The sequence below is a fragment of the Eurytemora carolleeae genome, unplaced genomic scaffold (genome assembly GCF_000591075.1).
Source record: "Eurytemora carolleeae unplaced genomic scaffold, Eaff_2.0 scaffold480, whole genome shotgun sequence".
In the NCBI taxonomy this organism is placed as follows: domain Eukaryota; kingdom Metazoa; phylum Arthropoda; class Copepoda; order Calanoida; family Temoridae; genus Eurytemora; species Eurytemora carolleeae.
Window position 1 is genome coordinate 184,376 of NW_019396495.1, and position 18,816 is coordinate 203,191.

At 31.9% G+C, this 18,816-nt stretch overlaps 1 protein-coding gene and 1 long non-coding RNA gene across 2 annotated transcripts; both read right to left on the reverse strand.

Annotated features, from left to right (window-relative positions):
• Positions 1-42: 42 nt before the first annotated feature.
• LOC111704345 (translation initiation factor IF-2) lies at positions 43-14,587 on the reverse strand. The gene is made up of 15 exons (XM_023476571.1): positions 14,532-14,587; positions 13,577-13,689; positions 13,165-13,213; positions 12,845-12,954; positions 11,235-11,260; positions 10,450-10,512; positions 9,752-9,880; positions 9,275-9,362; positions 8,536-8,611; positions 7,261-7,326; positions 6,412-6,642; positions 6,054-6,119; positions 5,321-5,431; positions 441-560; positions 43-204 (listed from the first exon to the last, which is right to left on the reverse strand). The coding sequence occupies exons 2-15, from the start codon at positions 13,687-13,689 to the stop codon at positions 58-60; spliced, it is 1,395 nt and encodes a 464-aa protein (XP_023332339.1). The 5' UTR covers positions 14,532-14,587; the 3' UTR covers positions 43-57.
• LOC111704346 (uncharacterized) lies at positions 3,173-3,875 on the reverse strand. The gene is made up of 2 exons (XR_002765797.1): positions 3,721-3,875; positions 3,173-3,331 (listed from the first exon to the last, which is right to left on the reverse strand). It is a non-coding gene; the product is annotated as an uncharacterized LOC111704346 (long non-coding RNA).
• Positions 14,588-18,816: the final 4,229 nt, after the last annotated feature.

Genomic DNA, 18,816 nt, shown 5'->3' on the forward strand with positions numbered 1-18,816 from the left:
AAATATCTCAAGTTCTCAAGGTGCCGTCAAGAAATATAAGAAATGTGACTGAATAAATCAGACTCTTGTAGAGGATGAAATCCCCCGAAAGAGGGTTATAAAAAACACATGATATGATATTTCTTGACTTACCTTGCTCGTTGATTTATTCTTGACTGGAGTTAATGCTGGCTTATCAATAGATTCTGTTAAAGGATTTCGAACCTGTAAAGACATTTTTCGTTGTTAAATTAAGATATTTCCGTATATCTGGTACAATGTTTTACAAAACGATTCTAGTATTTACAGTGCATCAAAATTTATGGTCTTCTCGAGTTTTCAACGCAAGTTCAAGTGATCCTCCATTTAATAAGTTGCATATATTCAATTAACAGAGATAGTCGATACTTTTTAAGAGTCACTTAAGATGAAGTCTGCAGTACCTTTAAAATCAATCTCACCTTTGTTTTAGGCGGTTTCGGAGATTTCACACTTTTCTTAGCGGTTGAGTCGGACTCCTTGGCTTCTTCCAGATCAACTTTTACAGGTTTATTCTTCTTTTTAATCTCATTTGCAGTTACCTGAGGAAAATATTATTTGTATTTTGCTAAGAGGTTGAAGGCTGCGCTGTATTGTGATGGTAAAATCAGATTTTATCTTCTAACCATGGTAAACTGTAATTTCTACATACAAAATAAGACTTAGATGACTGATTAAACGTTTGTTACATTAACGAAACGGTACTTGTTGGTCTTTAACGGAAATTCCAATAAATTTTCCGTAACTTTCGTTGTAACCAGAACTTTGTCTTAAAACGGAATTTCCCATTAGTTTCACGTCATTTTCGCTGTAAGCAACCCATTACTACAGTTTATTTGTAAAACAAAGATGTTTTCATTCGATTAGAATTTAGTTTTTTTCATTCACAGTTTATTACAGCGTTGGATATCCCATAATTTAATCTATAAAGAAGAAAAAGGGGAATCCCATAAAAATTATAACACAATACTTATAAAATTGACTTGGACCAGCTAGGATGAAAAAGAAATACAATGAAAACGTTTTCCCCTAATTTTGCGAGCAGAGTATCATTTTTAACACTTCAAACATGGGAACTATAAAACTAAGGAATAGGAAAACAGCATTTGAGCAATCTTGAAAGTACTTGTGTGAACCAAACAAAAGGATATAGGCTCGAAATCCACAGAAAATGAGACAGGAATCATTGATGCCATACTATTCTATCGCCTTGTGATATTTTTCACAACATTTGTTACCATTTTGTTACTCAGATAAAACTATTACCAAACATTAAAATCAGTTTTAAAAAATATATTTATTTTATGTAATCGTAAAAAATAGCTAATATTAATTAAAATTGAAAAAAAATTCTATATATTAGCATATATTTCGCAGTTTATTGAAAACAATAAAATTTAAATCCTTAGATTTTATCCAATCTTCTGGAATGTACAGTACCAATTAATACTCATTTTTGTTGAAATTCTATGTAGTATCATGCTGTATACAAAAACAAATGGATGTAGCAGTACACTATAAAAACTAGAATTGTACATAATTAAAGTGTTATTGTTATATAATGTAATCATACCTTGTTATTTGATATTGAAGGGACTGTAGTTATAATTTCAATATCTTTTTTTCCAGTCTTCTTTAGCTAAAGTGTAGAGAAAAGAAAAATAAAAAATAAAATTTTAAAGTGATAAACATTGATATCTTATTCACTCTTGATCAGACAAAGCTTGTGAATCGGACATGCCATTCTAGAAATGGAAGGTCACTTCATATTTAGATTATCGCCTACAGTCCCTTTAGCCTTCCTGTGGCGATGATATTAAACTTGAATACTTTCCCTTTAACCTTCCTGTGAAGCCAGGCGATGATATTAAACTTGAATACTTTTGAAAGAATCTTAATTAAAAAATGCCAAGTTTAAAATTATTAAACATTTTCTTGCAGAAATAATATTTTTTTAATCTAAACGTCCCTGCTAGGCTGCTACCCTTGTACTCTGTGATCTTAGGTGTCCTTGCATTTAGTTATTTTTCATAGAATATTAGAATTTATCACAACTTGAGTCGATCGTTGAACTAGTTTAGACTAGAATAGATGCATCAGTGTTCGTTTAGTATCCGAGGAGGTTAAAAGCATTAAATTTGATAATTTTGATAATTCACATAATAGTTTTCTATCACCAGAATATTTCATTGATTTTTTTATGTGAAAGATGCATCCTATGTCAGGCTGTAACATCCGTCTTGTGTTTACATTACCGCCCAGAGACAGCTTACACTGCAGTACAAAAGATGCGTACACTTTTGAAATAACTTTCCTTGCATTACATCTTTGAACCTTATTATATAACCTTGCGTGCATCATTTCTTCCACATGCACTCTGATACCAGTTAAGCCTCATCCTAGGGTTAGCCGGATATCCAATACAAAAGTTTTGGTCTCTTTTCTCAACAATTTCGCCATTTGAAATTAATATCTATGCTTTAATGATGCCCCTATAAATGAACTCTTGAACTATTGCAAATTATATCACCTCTCAGTCTTAATGTCTTCCGTTAACATCTCTGCTCTGACCGACGCGCTAGCCTACAGTTTAAACCATAACGTTGTGGAATAGGAAAACGACTGTTAAGCTCAAGTTTATTTGAAATTAATATCTATGCTTTAATGATGACCCTATAAATGAACTCTTGAATTATTGCAAATTATATCACCTCTCAGTCTTAATGTCGCTCTAATTCTAAAAAATAAATTATCTTTGAAATACATTTCATACATTAATTCGTAGCAAAACAGACTTTAGAACTTTAGGAAATCAGGGATTTCATTTATACCATTTTTACACTCATTAAAAATAAATGGGCTTAGTTTCATTAAGCATGACTACAATGAATAGAATTGATAAATTATCAAATTTGGACAATTGAATTTTTATGAGAACTCATTAGTGCAAAATGAAAATGTAAAAATTTAAGTATTACAATATGAAAGTTCACTTCCCTGTTAAAAATCCAGATTTAAACCGGTTTAAATCAGTTAATTTTACTTGTAAAAATGAAGATCTTACTTATCGTTACGTTAAAGAGTTCCGCTGAAGATTAGTCTCATTAACCTACGTCTACAGTCTCTTGAAAACTCTAATAAACTAAAAATCAGATTTATGATAATAATAAATAGAGCATTTATTTATATATACTAAATAGGATTAAAATGACTCGGATAGGATAAGCTTGACAAAGAATATTAAAAATTACAAATAATAATAAAATAGAGATCTCTCATACAATTCCACCTCCGCATCCTTTCTCACTGCTTTCTAAAAAGAAAAACATGGATTTAAAAGTATCACATGTCATTTCATGCAACTTAAATAAATTCATTAAAAAAAAACAAGATTCTTTCTTTCAAGGCGGAGTGGTACAAAATGCCTAATGCAACAAAACTCAAAATTAATGAGTGTTCAAATTCGAAGTTTTAGACGGGTTTTAACACTTATTTTTGATTTTGTAATTGTGTAAAATTTTAGGAGTTTTAGAACAATGTCCTTTTGTGCTTTGAACGTTTTGCAATAGAGTGTTTTGTAGCATTGAGCGTTGTTTGGTTGTTTCAAACCAATTTCCTAAAAGCCGTTTAAATTTCAAAAACTAAAACATTCAAGGAAAGGAATTTCAAAACAAATATCAAGAATCACAAACATAAAAGCACCTGAACTTAGGATCATCAGGATAATCAGGTTCTACATCATCATCTTCAGTAGAATCTACATCAACATCATCTACAGTAGAATCTACATCAACATCGTCTGAAGCCCTAGCTTCCTCCTTCTTCGGAACGACCTTGAAAAAATAAATGAAAAAGGAACTGTAGAGGGTAGGGTTTTAATTTTTCCTTTTGACTGACCCTCTATTTTTCAAAAAAAGGTCCAAATCACGAGGGTTTGGTTTACAACTTTTTCTGAACAGAATTAAGTAGCAGAGACAACAAGAAAAAATTAACAGTTCTTTATTCGGGCATGTCATGGGAGCATTAAATGGATTGCCACGTAAAATTGCTTCAGACAATCCCTGCAGAAAACTTAAAATAACAACAATGCCAAAAAATCCTCATTAAAAAAGGTTTGGCACTTTTCACATGGAATAGGCTTGTAAATTATAAACCAGAGTATTCAAAAAACTTATGACAGATTGTTAATCCAGGGTTATCCGCAGAAAATGAGACAGATTGTTAATCCAGGGCGATCCACAGAAAATGAGACAGATTGTTAATCCATGGTTATCCACAGAAAATGAGACTTTAATAACGACCTAACTTTCACGACCTAAATCTGAAGGTCGACTTTTCTAATCTGCCATCAGAAAATGAAGAACAAGAAATATAGAAATGTCAAAATATTTTCATCTGATATCATATATATATATATATATTCAAAGAATGTTGTAAAAAAATTGATAGGGTGACCCGAAATTGGAAAAAACAAATGAAAATTCCTCCTTGTGTTGTGTATGAATGCAGTTCATTTGCTACCTCACCGCTGGGAGCGATGAGAATCAGAGTTCAAACTTAAAGAAAACCCGCGTTTTTATTCTAAGTGATTGTTGACACAAATAAAAGAACAACAGGGATATTCGGTAACTTTATTGAATAATAGAGCATGAAATGAGAAATAAAAGAAAAGTTTAAAAATATTGACCCTTAATTGGGAGTATCTAAACGGTTGAAAATGAAATAACATTGATTATTAGTGTTGAAAGGAATGGAACAGTTGGAGGAGATGTAGTTTGTCAAAGACGACTTTTACAACAGGGTAGTTTATGGGATATGGTTCACAACTTGATGTTACAAAGCAACTAGTTTCACCAGCAGCTTGAAGGTACTTGATGTAACAAAGCAACTAGTTTCACCAGCAGCTTGAAAGTACTTGATGTTACAAAGCAACTAGTTTCTACAGCAGCTTGAAAGTACTTGATGTTACAAAGCAACTAGTTTCACCAGCAGCTTGAAGGTACTTGATGTTACAAAGCAACTAGTTTCAACAGCAGCTTGAAAGTACTTGATGTTACAAAGCAACTAGTTTCAACAGCAGCTTGAAAGTACTTGATGTTGCAAAGCAACTAGTTTCAACAGCATAGTACTTGATGTTACATAGCAACAAGTTACGTATATTAGTGAAATGGGTCTGAGTAAAATGTACAATTGCTGCTTAATTTTCCTTTAAAAATCATTACTTAGGTCTAAAGTTTTAGGTTTCTTTCATGATTTATGATATTTTAACGAAAAAAAGTTTTAAATGAAAAAAATGAGAAACCTTGTTAGATTGTTGAAGCTTCTTAACCAAGTTTCTCTTTCTAATCTTCAGAGTTTCAATTTCAGATTCTAATTGATCAAACTCTTCATCAACCTTCCGCAGATCCTCCATCTAACCAAAGGTTGTATAAATAATATTCTTTTCTTTTTCAAAATCAACCGAACATAATGGATGATATGCACGAATATTAAAAAGAAAATGGAGATTTCGAAAAACAGAAATGTCAAAAAACTTGCAGCCGCGTATAATCTAATTTATAGAATTTTGTTAAAAATAAAACTTGAAAAATAAATGTTAGAACAAAGGTTGTATACTAACGTTTTACTCTGGATGGCCTCCAATGTGCCAGAAATGGTCTTTATATTGACGTTGACAGTACATTATGGCATGAAGAAAGATTTGACAGAAATAAAATAAGTCTTGGACTCTCCACCAATTCGAAATTGTATAACAAATATTTTGCAAACACACAAAAAAAACTTGACATATTATTCACATATTCGAAATTCGAGGGCTAGATGTGTTTAGTTTCTTAATTCAAATTCTATTGGTGTTTTTGACCTTAAACTCAATAATCTTTGAAAACAACGAGACCATTTTATCTATTTTCTCTCTCAAAACATCCTCCCACAACCAAACATAGAAAAACGGAAAAACGAAACATTGATTATTGCTTGGTCAAATTGTAGGATCGAAAGTAAAAGCTTGCTGGGACAAGGATCAGTAATTGTACCTTAAGAAGTGCACTCAGCTCTTCAATCTTCCTGGAGAGCTCAAAAATAGAAAACTGATTTGAACCCTGAAAAAGTTGGGTTGTCGAAACAGGGGTGTATTTTTAATTAAAAATCCCCCCCCCTCTTTGCATATATTTTATTTTCGATAGAAGCTAGATGTGTATTGTGTAGACGGAGTAGCAACATCTGTTGGAATATTTTCTTTGCTGAATTGGGAAAATAAATAATGTTTTGAGGGACAGTATCAAAAAGGAACAACTATTATTTTTCTTCTCCTATTCTCTAATAATCACCCCCCCCCCCCTAAAGATTATACACCAGTGTCGGAATTCTAAAAATACATTATATGACAATTACCGAAACATCTTTAGGTAAGATTTGTGAAGGCATAGCAATCGGTTCGGGTTCAGCGCTGGGATGCGGTTCGGAAATCGGTTCAGGTTCAGCGCTGGGATGTGGTTCGGAAATCGGTTCTGGTTCAGCACTAGGATGAGGTTCGGAAACCGGTTCTGGTGTAGCCATCCGTTTGGTTCGAAGAGGTTCGGGTTCAAACAAAGGTAGAGGATCTGATATTTCAGCTTTGACCACCTTCACAAAAATTAATCTATAAACTAAGTAGTTTGCACTAATATAAATATATACAGGGTGAGTAAAAAAAAGTGTGATTAGCGTCGTCTTTTCCAAAACAAATTTTTTATCATGAAACTCTTATGCAATATGCATGGCATTTTTAACTTTTTTAGAATAATGTTTCGGCTGATATGTCGTCTTTTAAGCAGTCGTCTTCCAAAAGAATTATATTTAATAACGAATGAAATAAATTAGTTCTACTAAATTCGTGCTTTAAGCGATTGTTAACCTACAACTTTTGGGCGAGAGAATTCAAAACAGTCAAAATATCGTTTATATCAATTCTACCAACTCTTCTATAGGGTGACCCACAAAGCATGAGACTTTAATGACCTGAAATTTTAGAAATAGAGATTCTGCTGTAAATATCATTCGGTTGATTAATAAGTTGACTAGAAAAGAAAAAAAGTTTAGAATGCAAGAAAAAATGTCGAATAATTACCTAACATCATCTCTGACGTCTCATCTTATGTGGGTAACCCTGTATATTCCACAATCCCAATTACTTCACTTATTCGTCTTTCATCAGTTGTAAATTGAAAACCCCTACAATTTATACAAGATCAGCACTATTACCTTGTTTAAATCGTACGCAAACTGTATAGAAGCATGCTTGCCACCAAGAACACGACCACTTTCATCCTTAAGTAAATTTAATCCACGAAGTTTAAAAGTTGCATAATCAGAACTAGGGTTTCCAGCGAAAAGGAAAAATCGTTTCGCGAAAATTTTGCATTTTTAGAGAAAATTTTTTTTTTTCGCTACCATTTCGCGCCATTTTCGCATTTTGTTCGCTCTACAAAAATGCGAAAATTTTAGCTTTTTTCGCTTCAATCTGTTTAGCGAAAAAAATGCAAAATTTCGATAAAAAGAAAATGCGAAAATTTTGCGTAAAAAATGCGAAAATTTCGCACAAAAACTATTGCTGCGATTGGTCCATTAAGAGATTCTTGCTTGTAATTGGCTGGCTCATAATCACGGTTGAACGTATGCATTGTGAACTGACAGACAGAAACTGAAAAAGATGGCTGAAGAAATCAAATTCTCTTCAAACATTTATTACAGTAAAGGAAGAGAAATTATTTATATGACATAATAAAACTTCAAATATTGCGCTATCAGAGCAGAGAATTCCACAAGTTCTTTTAGAGCAATTGATTATTGCAGCTATAAAACTCATGGTTTTCACAAAATTTTCGCATTTCGCGAAATTTTGCTTCGTTTTTGCTTCATTTATTTTCACAAAAAATGCTAAATTTCGCGAAAAATTTTGCGAAATGCGACCGCAAATTTTCGCAATTTTCGCGAAACGTTTCTCTCGTTGAAACCCTAAAGTGAATCTTTTCTTCCATTCACAGTTTCCCTACAGTTTTCTGGGTCTTGTCTCACTGTAAAGTCATGATCGGAGAGTTTTAAGATGACATTAGTAAATATCAGTTTTAGGATATTTAGAAAGAAAGTAATAGGAATATATTTCCAAGGGTTTATTAATCTACTATGGGTTAGAATAGAGTGCTTTGTTTTCCTGCAGGGTGTGTAAACGTCTACATGTCTTTTTCTTTTATGTCTAAACAACGTCTGCAGTTAACGTCCATGAGGATAAATGTCGTCCTCTAGTGGCGTGAGTGAAGTCCAGAAAAAGCTTGTCCGTCATTAGAAATTTACCTTTGCATACGAACTAGCGTGATAATGTCAACGTATTTTTTAATAACCATTATTTAATGCGGAGTTTAATTTTAAAAACTGTATGTAATATATTTTATATTTTGTGAGAGCATAAACCTGGTCAACTTTTTTCCTTTATGAAAGGAAAATAAGAAAAATGAGAGAATAAAAAGAGAAAATAAGTACCTTGATATCAAAATCGATAACTCTGTTGTCTCGTTTCAACGCCATTAACCTCTGTTCGCTTCCATACTTGATAGAGCTGAAATAAACCAAATTTGAACAAATAGATTTTTTGTCAAATATTTACAAAATTGTATTTCCATCGAAAAAATAATTTCATGAAACCTCTCAATACTTTATCTTTCATTTACCATCAAGTAAAAGTAATTGAAGGGCTTAGACGCTATTTGAAATGACTATGAAAAAGTCCAATTTACAACGGTACCCTTGAAATTGCATGAGATATCCTTCAGTTAGTGAATTAAATTGTTTATTTTCAATTGAAGCTTTTCTTTAAAGTAATTTACTTATTTCATAATTAAACAATTAAGATAGAGAACTGACTTTACATCTTTCACATTTTCGATCTGTTAACTTTTATAATTTATTTTAAAATTAAAATATTACAATATTCTCTAAAAATTTATAAAATATCCAGATGAAAATATTTTGACATTTCTATATTTTCACATTGAAGATCAGATAACTGTTTTAAGGCACCATTGTCACTGTAATTCCCTGAAATGCAATTTTTAATGCAGCATAAGAAAAATGAAAAAAAAAATGACTAAGGATAGAGGATGAGAGGGGAAGATGCGCTACCCCTGTAAAATTTATCTAAAGTTTTGTCACAAGTTTTGAAATTTTAGTTAACTTTATTTGGTTCGAATGGAGGGGGGGGGGGGGGGGAGAGAAAGCTGACCTTTGTTTACCGTTGAGTCTAGTATTTGAGTTAGTTTTCATCAAAACTGACACCATCAGACTACCAGCCAGAACCAACATTAGACCAACTGAACAAAACATACCTTTCAAAACAAAATATTACAAAATTTCAAAAAATCTTTATATGTACCAAAATATTTATTGTGAACTGGTATCGTTTATCAGCGATTATTTTAAATTTTGATTAATTTATCATAAAAAAAGTTACAAAAGACATCGCCCATGCCCGGTCATCCTACATTAGAGCCAGAGAAAATAAAACTAACCAAATAATTTGTATACATGCTTTAAAATTTCCCAGTCCCAGTCACGAAACCTCAGTTCACGCAGAGGTTGAAAATAATAAATATGTGATTGAACTAGATACGGATGAATACGGATGAACTTGATACGTTAGCTTAGATCCCCAAGTTCATTTTTCGCACACACTCCTTTTAATGTCGAAATGATATATCACCTCTGACAAGGGTTTGTGTTTTCCAGTAAACAGGTAGAACAGGTAGAACATCCTCTAGAACAAGGTTAACTGGAACAAGATTCTTCAGTTGACCTCCAATAGGGCCTGGTTCAGTGAAGCTCGGCCGTCCTTAAACATGAAAGCTAATTAGTATATATATAAATATATATATAAATTTGGCTTGTATGTCTGTCTTTATTCAATCAACGTCAAAACGGCGGAACCTAGATCGAGAAAAATATTTTTGAGACAACTCACATAATCCCAGGAAGGTCTATAAATGTAATAGATGTAAAAGTTTGCCCAAAAAATGGAGACATTTATTTTTTTTAAACGTGCAAATTAGTCACAAAAAATCCTCAAAATACCATTAACAAAGTAAAATAGCAAATTGAAGAGCAATGGTATAAAGCTTTAAATAATTCATAAAGAAAAGGGGCGCTCCCCGTTAGCCAGGTTTTAATCACATTGTACATTTTAAAGACGTCTTTTGTAAGTTATAATTAATTATCTAAATTTTTTAGTATACCAATTTTCTAGGGGTGCAAAAAAATCAGTCGGAAATAACAGTTTTATGTATTTAAAAATACCATGTAGTTTTTTCACAAACACGCCAATTAAACATTTCTTCATATCTTCGAAAAGTTATGAATATTACCGCGCGTTGTGGGTGATAAATGGCAAGAATAAAAAAATACCTTTAAAAGCATTCTTGAGATCTAGTACAGGGCTAGAAAAACTCTCCCAAATACTTGGTTCAACTAACAAAACTTTTATTTTAAACAGGTTATCTTATCATAATAAAAATCATTTAATTTATTAAAGAAAATTAAAAAAGTAACCAACAAACATCAACTTGTTCACATTTAATTTTTAAAAACCTTTTCTTCAAAATTCAAAGCTTTATCTAAACATTGTATATTATACAACAGAATTAGCGCCATATTTTTTGTTAAGCAAATATGTTTTTCCATCATTTCTTCCCCAGTAAATTTGATTTAAGGCAATTCAGTTTTTACCCTTTAACCCTATCTCTGCTGGGGCACTTGAAAACCAGGATATGCTGATGGGGGGGGGGGACAGGAATAGAGTTAAGATTAATTAACGTAATTGTAAAAAGTGTTTTCCCTTTAGTTTAATTCAGGTTATTAAAGTTAAGGTTAAGTTTATTAAAGACTAGCTAATTATTTTTTAGCCTATAACACCCCCCGGCCACCCATGCCTGTCCACAAAAAATTTCAGCCCATTCGGTCCAGCCGTTTGGCCGGCTATAGGCAACATATGTATATATATACGAATGTCTTTGTTTTATTATATAAATAATTGTTAACAAAAAAATTTTCAGTTTAATTTCACGGTAATTGTAAATAAGAATTGTAAATTTTATTTTTACCATTAAGTTTAATATGATTTTCACCATTAAGTTTATTTAATGTAATTGTAAAAAAGAAAATTTATTTGAGGTAATTGTAAATAAGTTTTCCTTTTCTAAAAGAAAGATCACTGTACCTGAAAAAAAAATTATTAAATAGATTGTTATACTTTGCTAAATCATTAAATACATGATTATATATATATATGGCTTCTTTAGGCCTACTAATAGATTTAGGTTGTTATACTATGCTAAGTGATTGATTTCGTCTACTGTATGAAGTATTAAGTATCTACCTTCGTCTACTATATGAAGTATCAATATGTCTACCAACGTCTACTAAATGAATTATGAATATGTCTACCTAAGACTACTATACGAAGTATAAACTTCTACTATACTATACTTCTACTATATAAAGTAAGAAAATGTCTACCTACTTCTATTATATGAATTATATAAATTTGTCTACCTACGTCTACCAAATAAAGAATGAATATGTTTTCCTGAGTCTACTATAAGAAGTAACAATATGTTAAAATACGTCTACCAAATGAAGAAAAGATGTCTGCCTACGTCTACTAATTAAAGTATTAAGATGTCTACCTATGTCTACTATATGGGTAATTAAGATGTCTATCTATAATAAATGCCCTACTCCAAAAGGGTTTCTTAAACCCGTATCTATCCAGGTACAACTAAATTTTTTCTTTACTGTCAATGTCAAACCCGGACACAATCTTGTAAATCAATGCCAAACCAATGGGCACCATCACGACTGCTGTTAATGTCAACAGCTAATCATGTTACGTTGTTATTTACAGCAGAGTTAAATTAAATCACAATATGGGCTTTGCCTAGCTATTTACAACGTAGATAATTAATAATGTACAACGTACTTCAGGTTTACATATCTAGTATTACACGATATTTATTACATACCTACGCTTACTATATAAAGTATGAAGATGTTTATATGAAGTATTAAAGGGAGTGTTCGCGAAAAAGGAAAGGGGGTATAGACTTAATGCGATAAAAAAGCGCTTTTGATCGCTTCTAATCTTACTTCTATCTGTTGCGTCTATAAGGAGAAAATTGTTAAAAACGACTAATACCGAAGAACGTAGTATCCATACAAATTCAGAAAGATAAAACATACGACTTAAACGTAAAAAAATCTATTTAATTTCAAACAAATACAAATCGCCACATTTGTATAAAGTTGATTTTTCATAATAGGTTTTAATTGTTATGATCTGAGAGTTACTTATAAAAACATTTATTCCAGTTTCGAGGATTTTTGGTAATGAAGACGACATTTTCATATTTTCCAGGAATGTTCGAAAACAAGTTGCAAGCTTAATGTCATTGTAAAAAATAAAATCAAAACACATCATGAAAAATCAACTGTATACAAATGTGGCGAAAGATAATCGATGACCATAGGTTGTAATATCTGAATGATTTGTTTGAAATTAAATAGATTTTTTACGGTCTAAGTAATATGTTGCATCTTTCTTAATTTTCATGGATACTATGTTCTTCGGTATTAGACGTTTTTAACAATTTTCTCCTTATAGACGCAACAGATAGAAGTAAGATTAGAAGCGATCAAAAGCGCTTTTTTATCGCATTAAGCCTATACCCCCTTTCATTTTTCGCGAACACTCCCTTTAAGATGTCTACCTACTTATACTAAATGAAGTATAGAAGATGTCTACCTTTGTCTACTATATGAAGGTCTACTAGTACTACTGAAAGGCTCCCAACCTCCCAACCCGGAATCCATATTATTCTCTTCTAGAACGATTCTCTTCTCCGTACTAGGAGTCTAAAATACACAATTTAGATGTTTTAATTAAAATAATAAGTTTAGACTCAGAAATCAAATATTTTAAAATCAGTTGAGGAACTCGTCGTGAAATGGACTGCCGTTGCAATTTATACAGTAACCCTGTAAATCTTAAAAATCTTTATTTAAAGTGTTGATCCATGATAGCCAGTGCTTTCTTCCAATTTGATTTCATTGTTAAATGCCAACCTGGAAACTGTTGGCTGGGGTTCCAGGGTTCACGGGATCCTTCCGATACCTGCATATATATATGAAACATTTTATATAAAAACTAGACGGACGGAAAAAAGAAAAACACTCCGATAGGAAATCTATAGGAAGCATTGTTTAAGAAGCCATGATTTACGAAGAGGAATTATTGATCCAAGTAAGGTTGTAACTTTTGAGTAAAATTGGATTATCGTTATTCTTGAATGCTTAATCTTATTATACAATGTGGGCATTTTAAGTTTAGGAGGATAATCCCTGAAGGGCATTGCCAGGAAGGGATATTGCAGAGGAATTAAATAAATCTGTAGATCTGTACAAGATGTAGATCAATGCTTCGTCAGGAGATTAACAACACAAAGTTCTAAATTAATCATTCGCTCAATGTTTTTACCTGAGATTAGTTTCTTCCGACTCCATGAAGAGTTGAGGTAAAGGGTTGGCCGGCCTACCCAAGCTCCTGGTTTGACCCCGCCGACTAGTATCGATGATTATACTGGTTTCCATCTACAGAGTATTTATATAAATTAGAGTGAGGCAATGTTCAACTGAACTGTCAATTATAACACAGCAAGCATCTTTATCACAAGGCAAACTATCTCTATGGGATGACAAACATGTGACAGATAGTTTATATCACAAGTAGATTCATCAGGACAAACTATCAGTATCACGTGAAAAGCTATCAGTATCACGTGACAAACCATCAGTATCACATGACAAACTATCAGTTTCCCTTAACAGACTCTCAGTGCCACATTACAAACTATCAGTATCACACGACAAACTTTCAGTATCATGAAACAAACTATCAGTATCATATGTAAACTATAACCAGTATCCTATGACAAACTATCAGTGCCACATGACAATCTATCAGTATCACGTGACAAACTATCAGTATCCCATTACAAACTATCAGTATCACATGACAAACTATCAGTGCCACATGGCAAACTATCAGTATCATATGACAAACTATCAGTTTCATATGGTAAACTATCAATATCATTATTACTTGACTAACTATCAGTCCAATCATGAACCCCTTGACCGATTTGCCTCAAATTTTGATTGGGGCACTGAAAGAGCGCCACGGGAATATCCTTAGCTTTGTTTAAGATTCAAAGCTGAGTAGGTCCACTTAAAAAAGCTAAAATCGTAATTTACAACCAAGAGCGGGTAAACGCCGGGAGCAGCTATTAATACCCTTGGCAACGTTGGGTTCGCAAACTATATAAAAAAACTCTCGAATCTTTGCAATAATAAAATTGATTTGCAAGGGCAGTCCAAGATGTATTAAATGCTAAGTAACCTCTATAACCTTCTAGTTATATGTCACCTCACACCTCTGTCAGGGGAAATCCACTAAACAAAGAACAATAGTGTAATGAGCGTACACTTTTAATTGTACACAGTGCAATCCGCAGTACATATACACAGAATGAAGATTCATTAGGGGCAAAACAATGGGGGGGGGGGGTTACGTAGAACAAGACAGGGATTTGGACCTTTGTTTTAATGATTTTCTTAATTTTACTTTCGACTTTATCAGGAAGTGACCTGCAATGTATGGTAGTTGAACTGAGTTTGAGTGCAAAGTCGGCGTTCAAAATCATCCATTTGGGTGGTCATGTTTTGAAAATCGATTTTTATAAATTATTATATAACGACGACAAAAAATGTAAAAAAAATCTATAGTAAACTATAAATTAGATGGTTAAGAAGTTAAGACCATATTTCTCATTTGAAATTTTCTCAATAAATTAACTTTAGAATTATTTATTTCTTTTTCATCATTATATTGAATTTCTTATTCTTTAAGAATTTGTTCGCAGATTTCTTTAAATTCTTTAAATGTCGTCATTTCAATAAAAATTCCAGGAAATCAGGAAAATGTTGGTGAACAATGGAATGATATATACTTTGAAGATAAAAACTCAGCGGGAGCAGTTGAATGAGCGGTTGAGATCAAGTCTTAGACTCTACGCAGTCTAGATTAAGAAATGCAACTTTTTTCTCAAATTTAAGATTTGTTCAACCACTAAATTCGTACTTTTTTCGTTTACATTTTTATATACTTTTTGAAAGTTTTTAATTAGTTCATTCACTGAGATAATACAGTTTTTTTGCTTTCAACCGCTGGGTTTCAGATTTTCAACATCTTTTTGCATTCATTCGATGGAATCTTAAAATACTGCTGGGTTTAAGATTTAAAATAATTAATTATTAATTAATTTTGTGATTGTAAACTCTATCTGTATACAGATACATTTATTTTAGCAATAAACTTTATCTTATCTAATAATTTATTTGCTTTCAAGATTTTTCAGCAACTTTTTCTTTTAACCGCTGGGATTAAGTTTTTCAGCAACTTTTTTTTCAACTGCTGGGTTTTAGATGTTCAACAAATTTTTTCTTTTAGTTAATGGAAAAAAAGTTTTCTTAAAATACTGCTGGGTTTAAGATTTGAAAAATGATTTTTTTTTCTTTCAACCACTGGGTTTAAGATTTTTCAGCAACTTTCAACCGCTGGTTTGTAAATTTTTTTCAGCAACTTTTTTCTTTCAAATGCTGGGTTTAAGTTTTTTCAGCAACTTTTTTCCTTCAACTGCTGGGTTTAAGTTTTTTCAGCAACTTTTATTCTTTCAACCGCTAGGTTTAAGATTTGTCGGCAACTTTGTAGCTTTCAACAGCTGGGTTTAAGATGTTCTACAAATTTTTGCTTTCAATCAAAGGAAAATATTTTTTCTTAACATCTTGCTGGGTTTTAGATTGGAAATAATTTTTTTTTCTTTCAACCGCTAGGTTTAAGATTTTTTGGCAACTTTTTAGCTTTCAACCGCAGGTTTTAATTTTTTCAGCAACTTTTTTTTTCAACCGCTGGGTTTCAGATGTTAAGCAAATTTTTTCTTTTAATTAATGGAAAAAAGTTTTCTTTCGTTTTAAGATTTGAAAAATATTTTTTTTCTTTCAACAGCTGGGTTTAAGATTTTTCTGCAACTATTTAGCTTTTAACCGCTGGTTTTTAAGTTTTTTCAGCAAATTTTTTTCTTTCAAAATTTAGGTTTAAGATTTGTCGGCAACTTTTTAGCTTTCAACAGCTGGGTTTAAAATGTTCTACAAATTTTTGCTTTCAATCAAAGCTAGGAAAATATTTTTTTTTAACATCCTGCTGGGTTTTAGATTGTAAAGAAATTTTTTTTCTTTCAACTGCTTGGTTTAAGATTTTTCAGCAACTTTTTAGCTTTCAGCCGCTGGGTTAAGATTTCAACAAATTTTTGCTTTCAATCCATGGGAAAAAGTTTTTCTTAAAATGCTGCTGGGTCTCAGATTGGAAAAAGAAATATATTTTTTCTTTAAGAATAAGGTTGAAAGAAAACAAGGTATTAAACAAACTTAAACCCAGCGGTTGAAAGCAATTAAATTATTTCAAATCTTAAAACCCAGCAGTATTTTAAGAAAAACTTTGTTACATTGATTAAAAGCAAAAATTTGTTGAAATCTTAAACCCAACAGTTGAAAGAAAAAAAGTTGCTGAAAAAAACTTAACACCAGCGGTTGAAAGATAAAAAAGTTGCTGAAAAATCTTAAACCCAGTGGTTGAAACAAAAAAGAATATTTCAAATCTTAAACCCAGCAGTATTTTAGGAAAAACTTTGTTACTGCATTGATTGAAAGCAAAAATTTGTTGAAAATCTGAAACCCGACGGTATTTGTGAAAGTTTTATAGAAATAATTTTTTAGACGAAAAAATAATTCTACTTGGAATTCTAATTCACAGACATTTCACAAAAAGGGGATTATCCATTTGACGTACTGTCCTGTTTTGTCTGATATAGTATTTACTATATAGTCTGTATCTGTACTGCAGTACAGCTTGCTTCAGGGCTAGTTTAGATTTGGCCCGGTCGGTACATGAAATGAGCTGGAGTGTACATGGTGAATTGGCATGTTTTAAAAATGTAATTTTTACAAAAATCATTAACGGCTCCCTGAAATGGACTAATACAAATGAAAATGAAAATGTTAAACAGATATTCAATACATGGGTATTTTTTAAACTGAGTTGTTTTCCCTTATTCAAACCAAATTTCAGAATATAAAAATATTGAAAATTGACCGATTTAAAGAAAAAAAAAACATATTTTTATTAAATTTATATTTGAGAATAGAAAAATTTAAATGGAGAACATTTTTTTTGGCCAATTTTTAATATTTTTGACCTCTGTAAATTGGTTTGAACTCCGGTTTTCACGTAGATTTTATTGATACTCTTACCGAAAAGCTCGCACGGTGCTCCCTCCCCCCCCTCCATCACAGTTTTACTGGGAGTTTGGCCACCTTCCCCCTTTTTTCAAAAAGCCGAATCCGCCCCTGGGCTTCAATGTGCATTTTATAAAGGTACTAGAGTCCCTTTATGAATTGTACATGCCCCTCTTTATATGTGAGGTCGCTGAATTTACAAGGACAGTCCAGTATAACTATAATATATACCTACCTACCGTACAGTCTACAGATGAGATTGTTTTTTTTTCAGCTAGCTTGTTGAAATACTCTAACAATCTGACATAAAAGAAAATATAAAAAGTTAATAAAGAGAACCAATAATTTATAGGTTATTCGAAAAATTAGAGCAGCACAATTGTTTATAGCTATTTATACCACGATGTTAGAATTTCATGAAGTGGAATGATTGTTGTCAATTCCTTCTAAATTTTGATTAAAAAAATCGTTTAGGGTTTTCTAAGGAACTGAGCTTTTGCCACAAAGGTAAATTTTCTAATTTCTCTATATCTCTGCATCCGGATTGTTTAAACCTTTCATATTTCAAACTTAGTTTATTTGATCTAAGTCTAACAGAATTTTTAGTTTGAAATATCAAAGGTCTACGACATTGAATTGAAAAGATATAGGGATCGGAAAATCTGATTTTGTGACAAAAACTCATTTCGTTTGTAACTGAATTATTGTAGATCTCTGAAAATTATCTAGATCACGTTTTATTAAAAGAGAAAGATCGACGACGGCAATTATTTTGCATTAAATAGGTTACCACTGTTTTATGTGAAGCCCCCCTCCCCCTCCCGAGTCCCGAATTCATTTAGGCTAGTTTTTAAACCCAGTTTTTTTCTGGAGATCTATACAATAATAAATACCAATCATTTGCCTGGTTCCACAAAGGAATTGAGTCTTTGTCAAAAACTATGATTTTCTAATCTCTGTATCTTTGTAATCCAATGCCGTTGACCTTAGATATTTCAAACTATTAATTCTGTTGGTGTGAAAAAATCTAAGTTTGAAATATCAAAGGTTTAGACCATCAGGTGGAAAAAATATAAGTATTAGAAAATCCGAATTTGTTACAAAGACTCAATTCATTTCCCCCATCAAAATTTGAGACAAATCGGTCAAGGGGTTCATGAGATCGGACATTTAACAATCAAAGAGACAAACAGGCAAACTGAGGTTACAACTTTATATGCAGTGTTACCCTCAAGTGATGAGACTTTTCAAACTGTTTTTTTCATTATTTTTTGCTTGGAAAAACGGCTCAAAGCATCTGGAAACTTGTTTGATTTAGTTTACCCTTAATAAATGATATTCAAGAGACCAAGGATCCACTTCAACTTA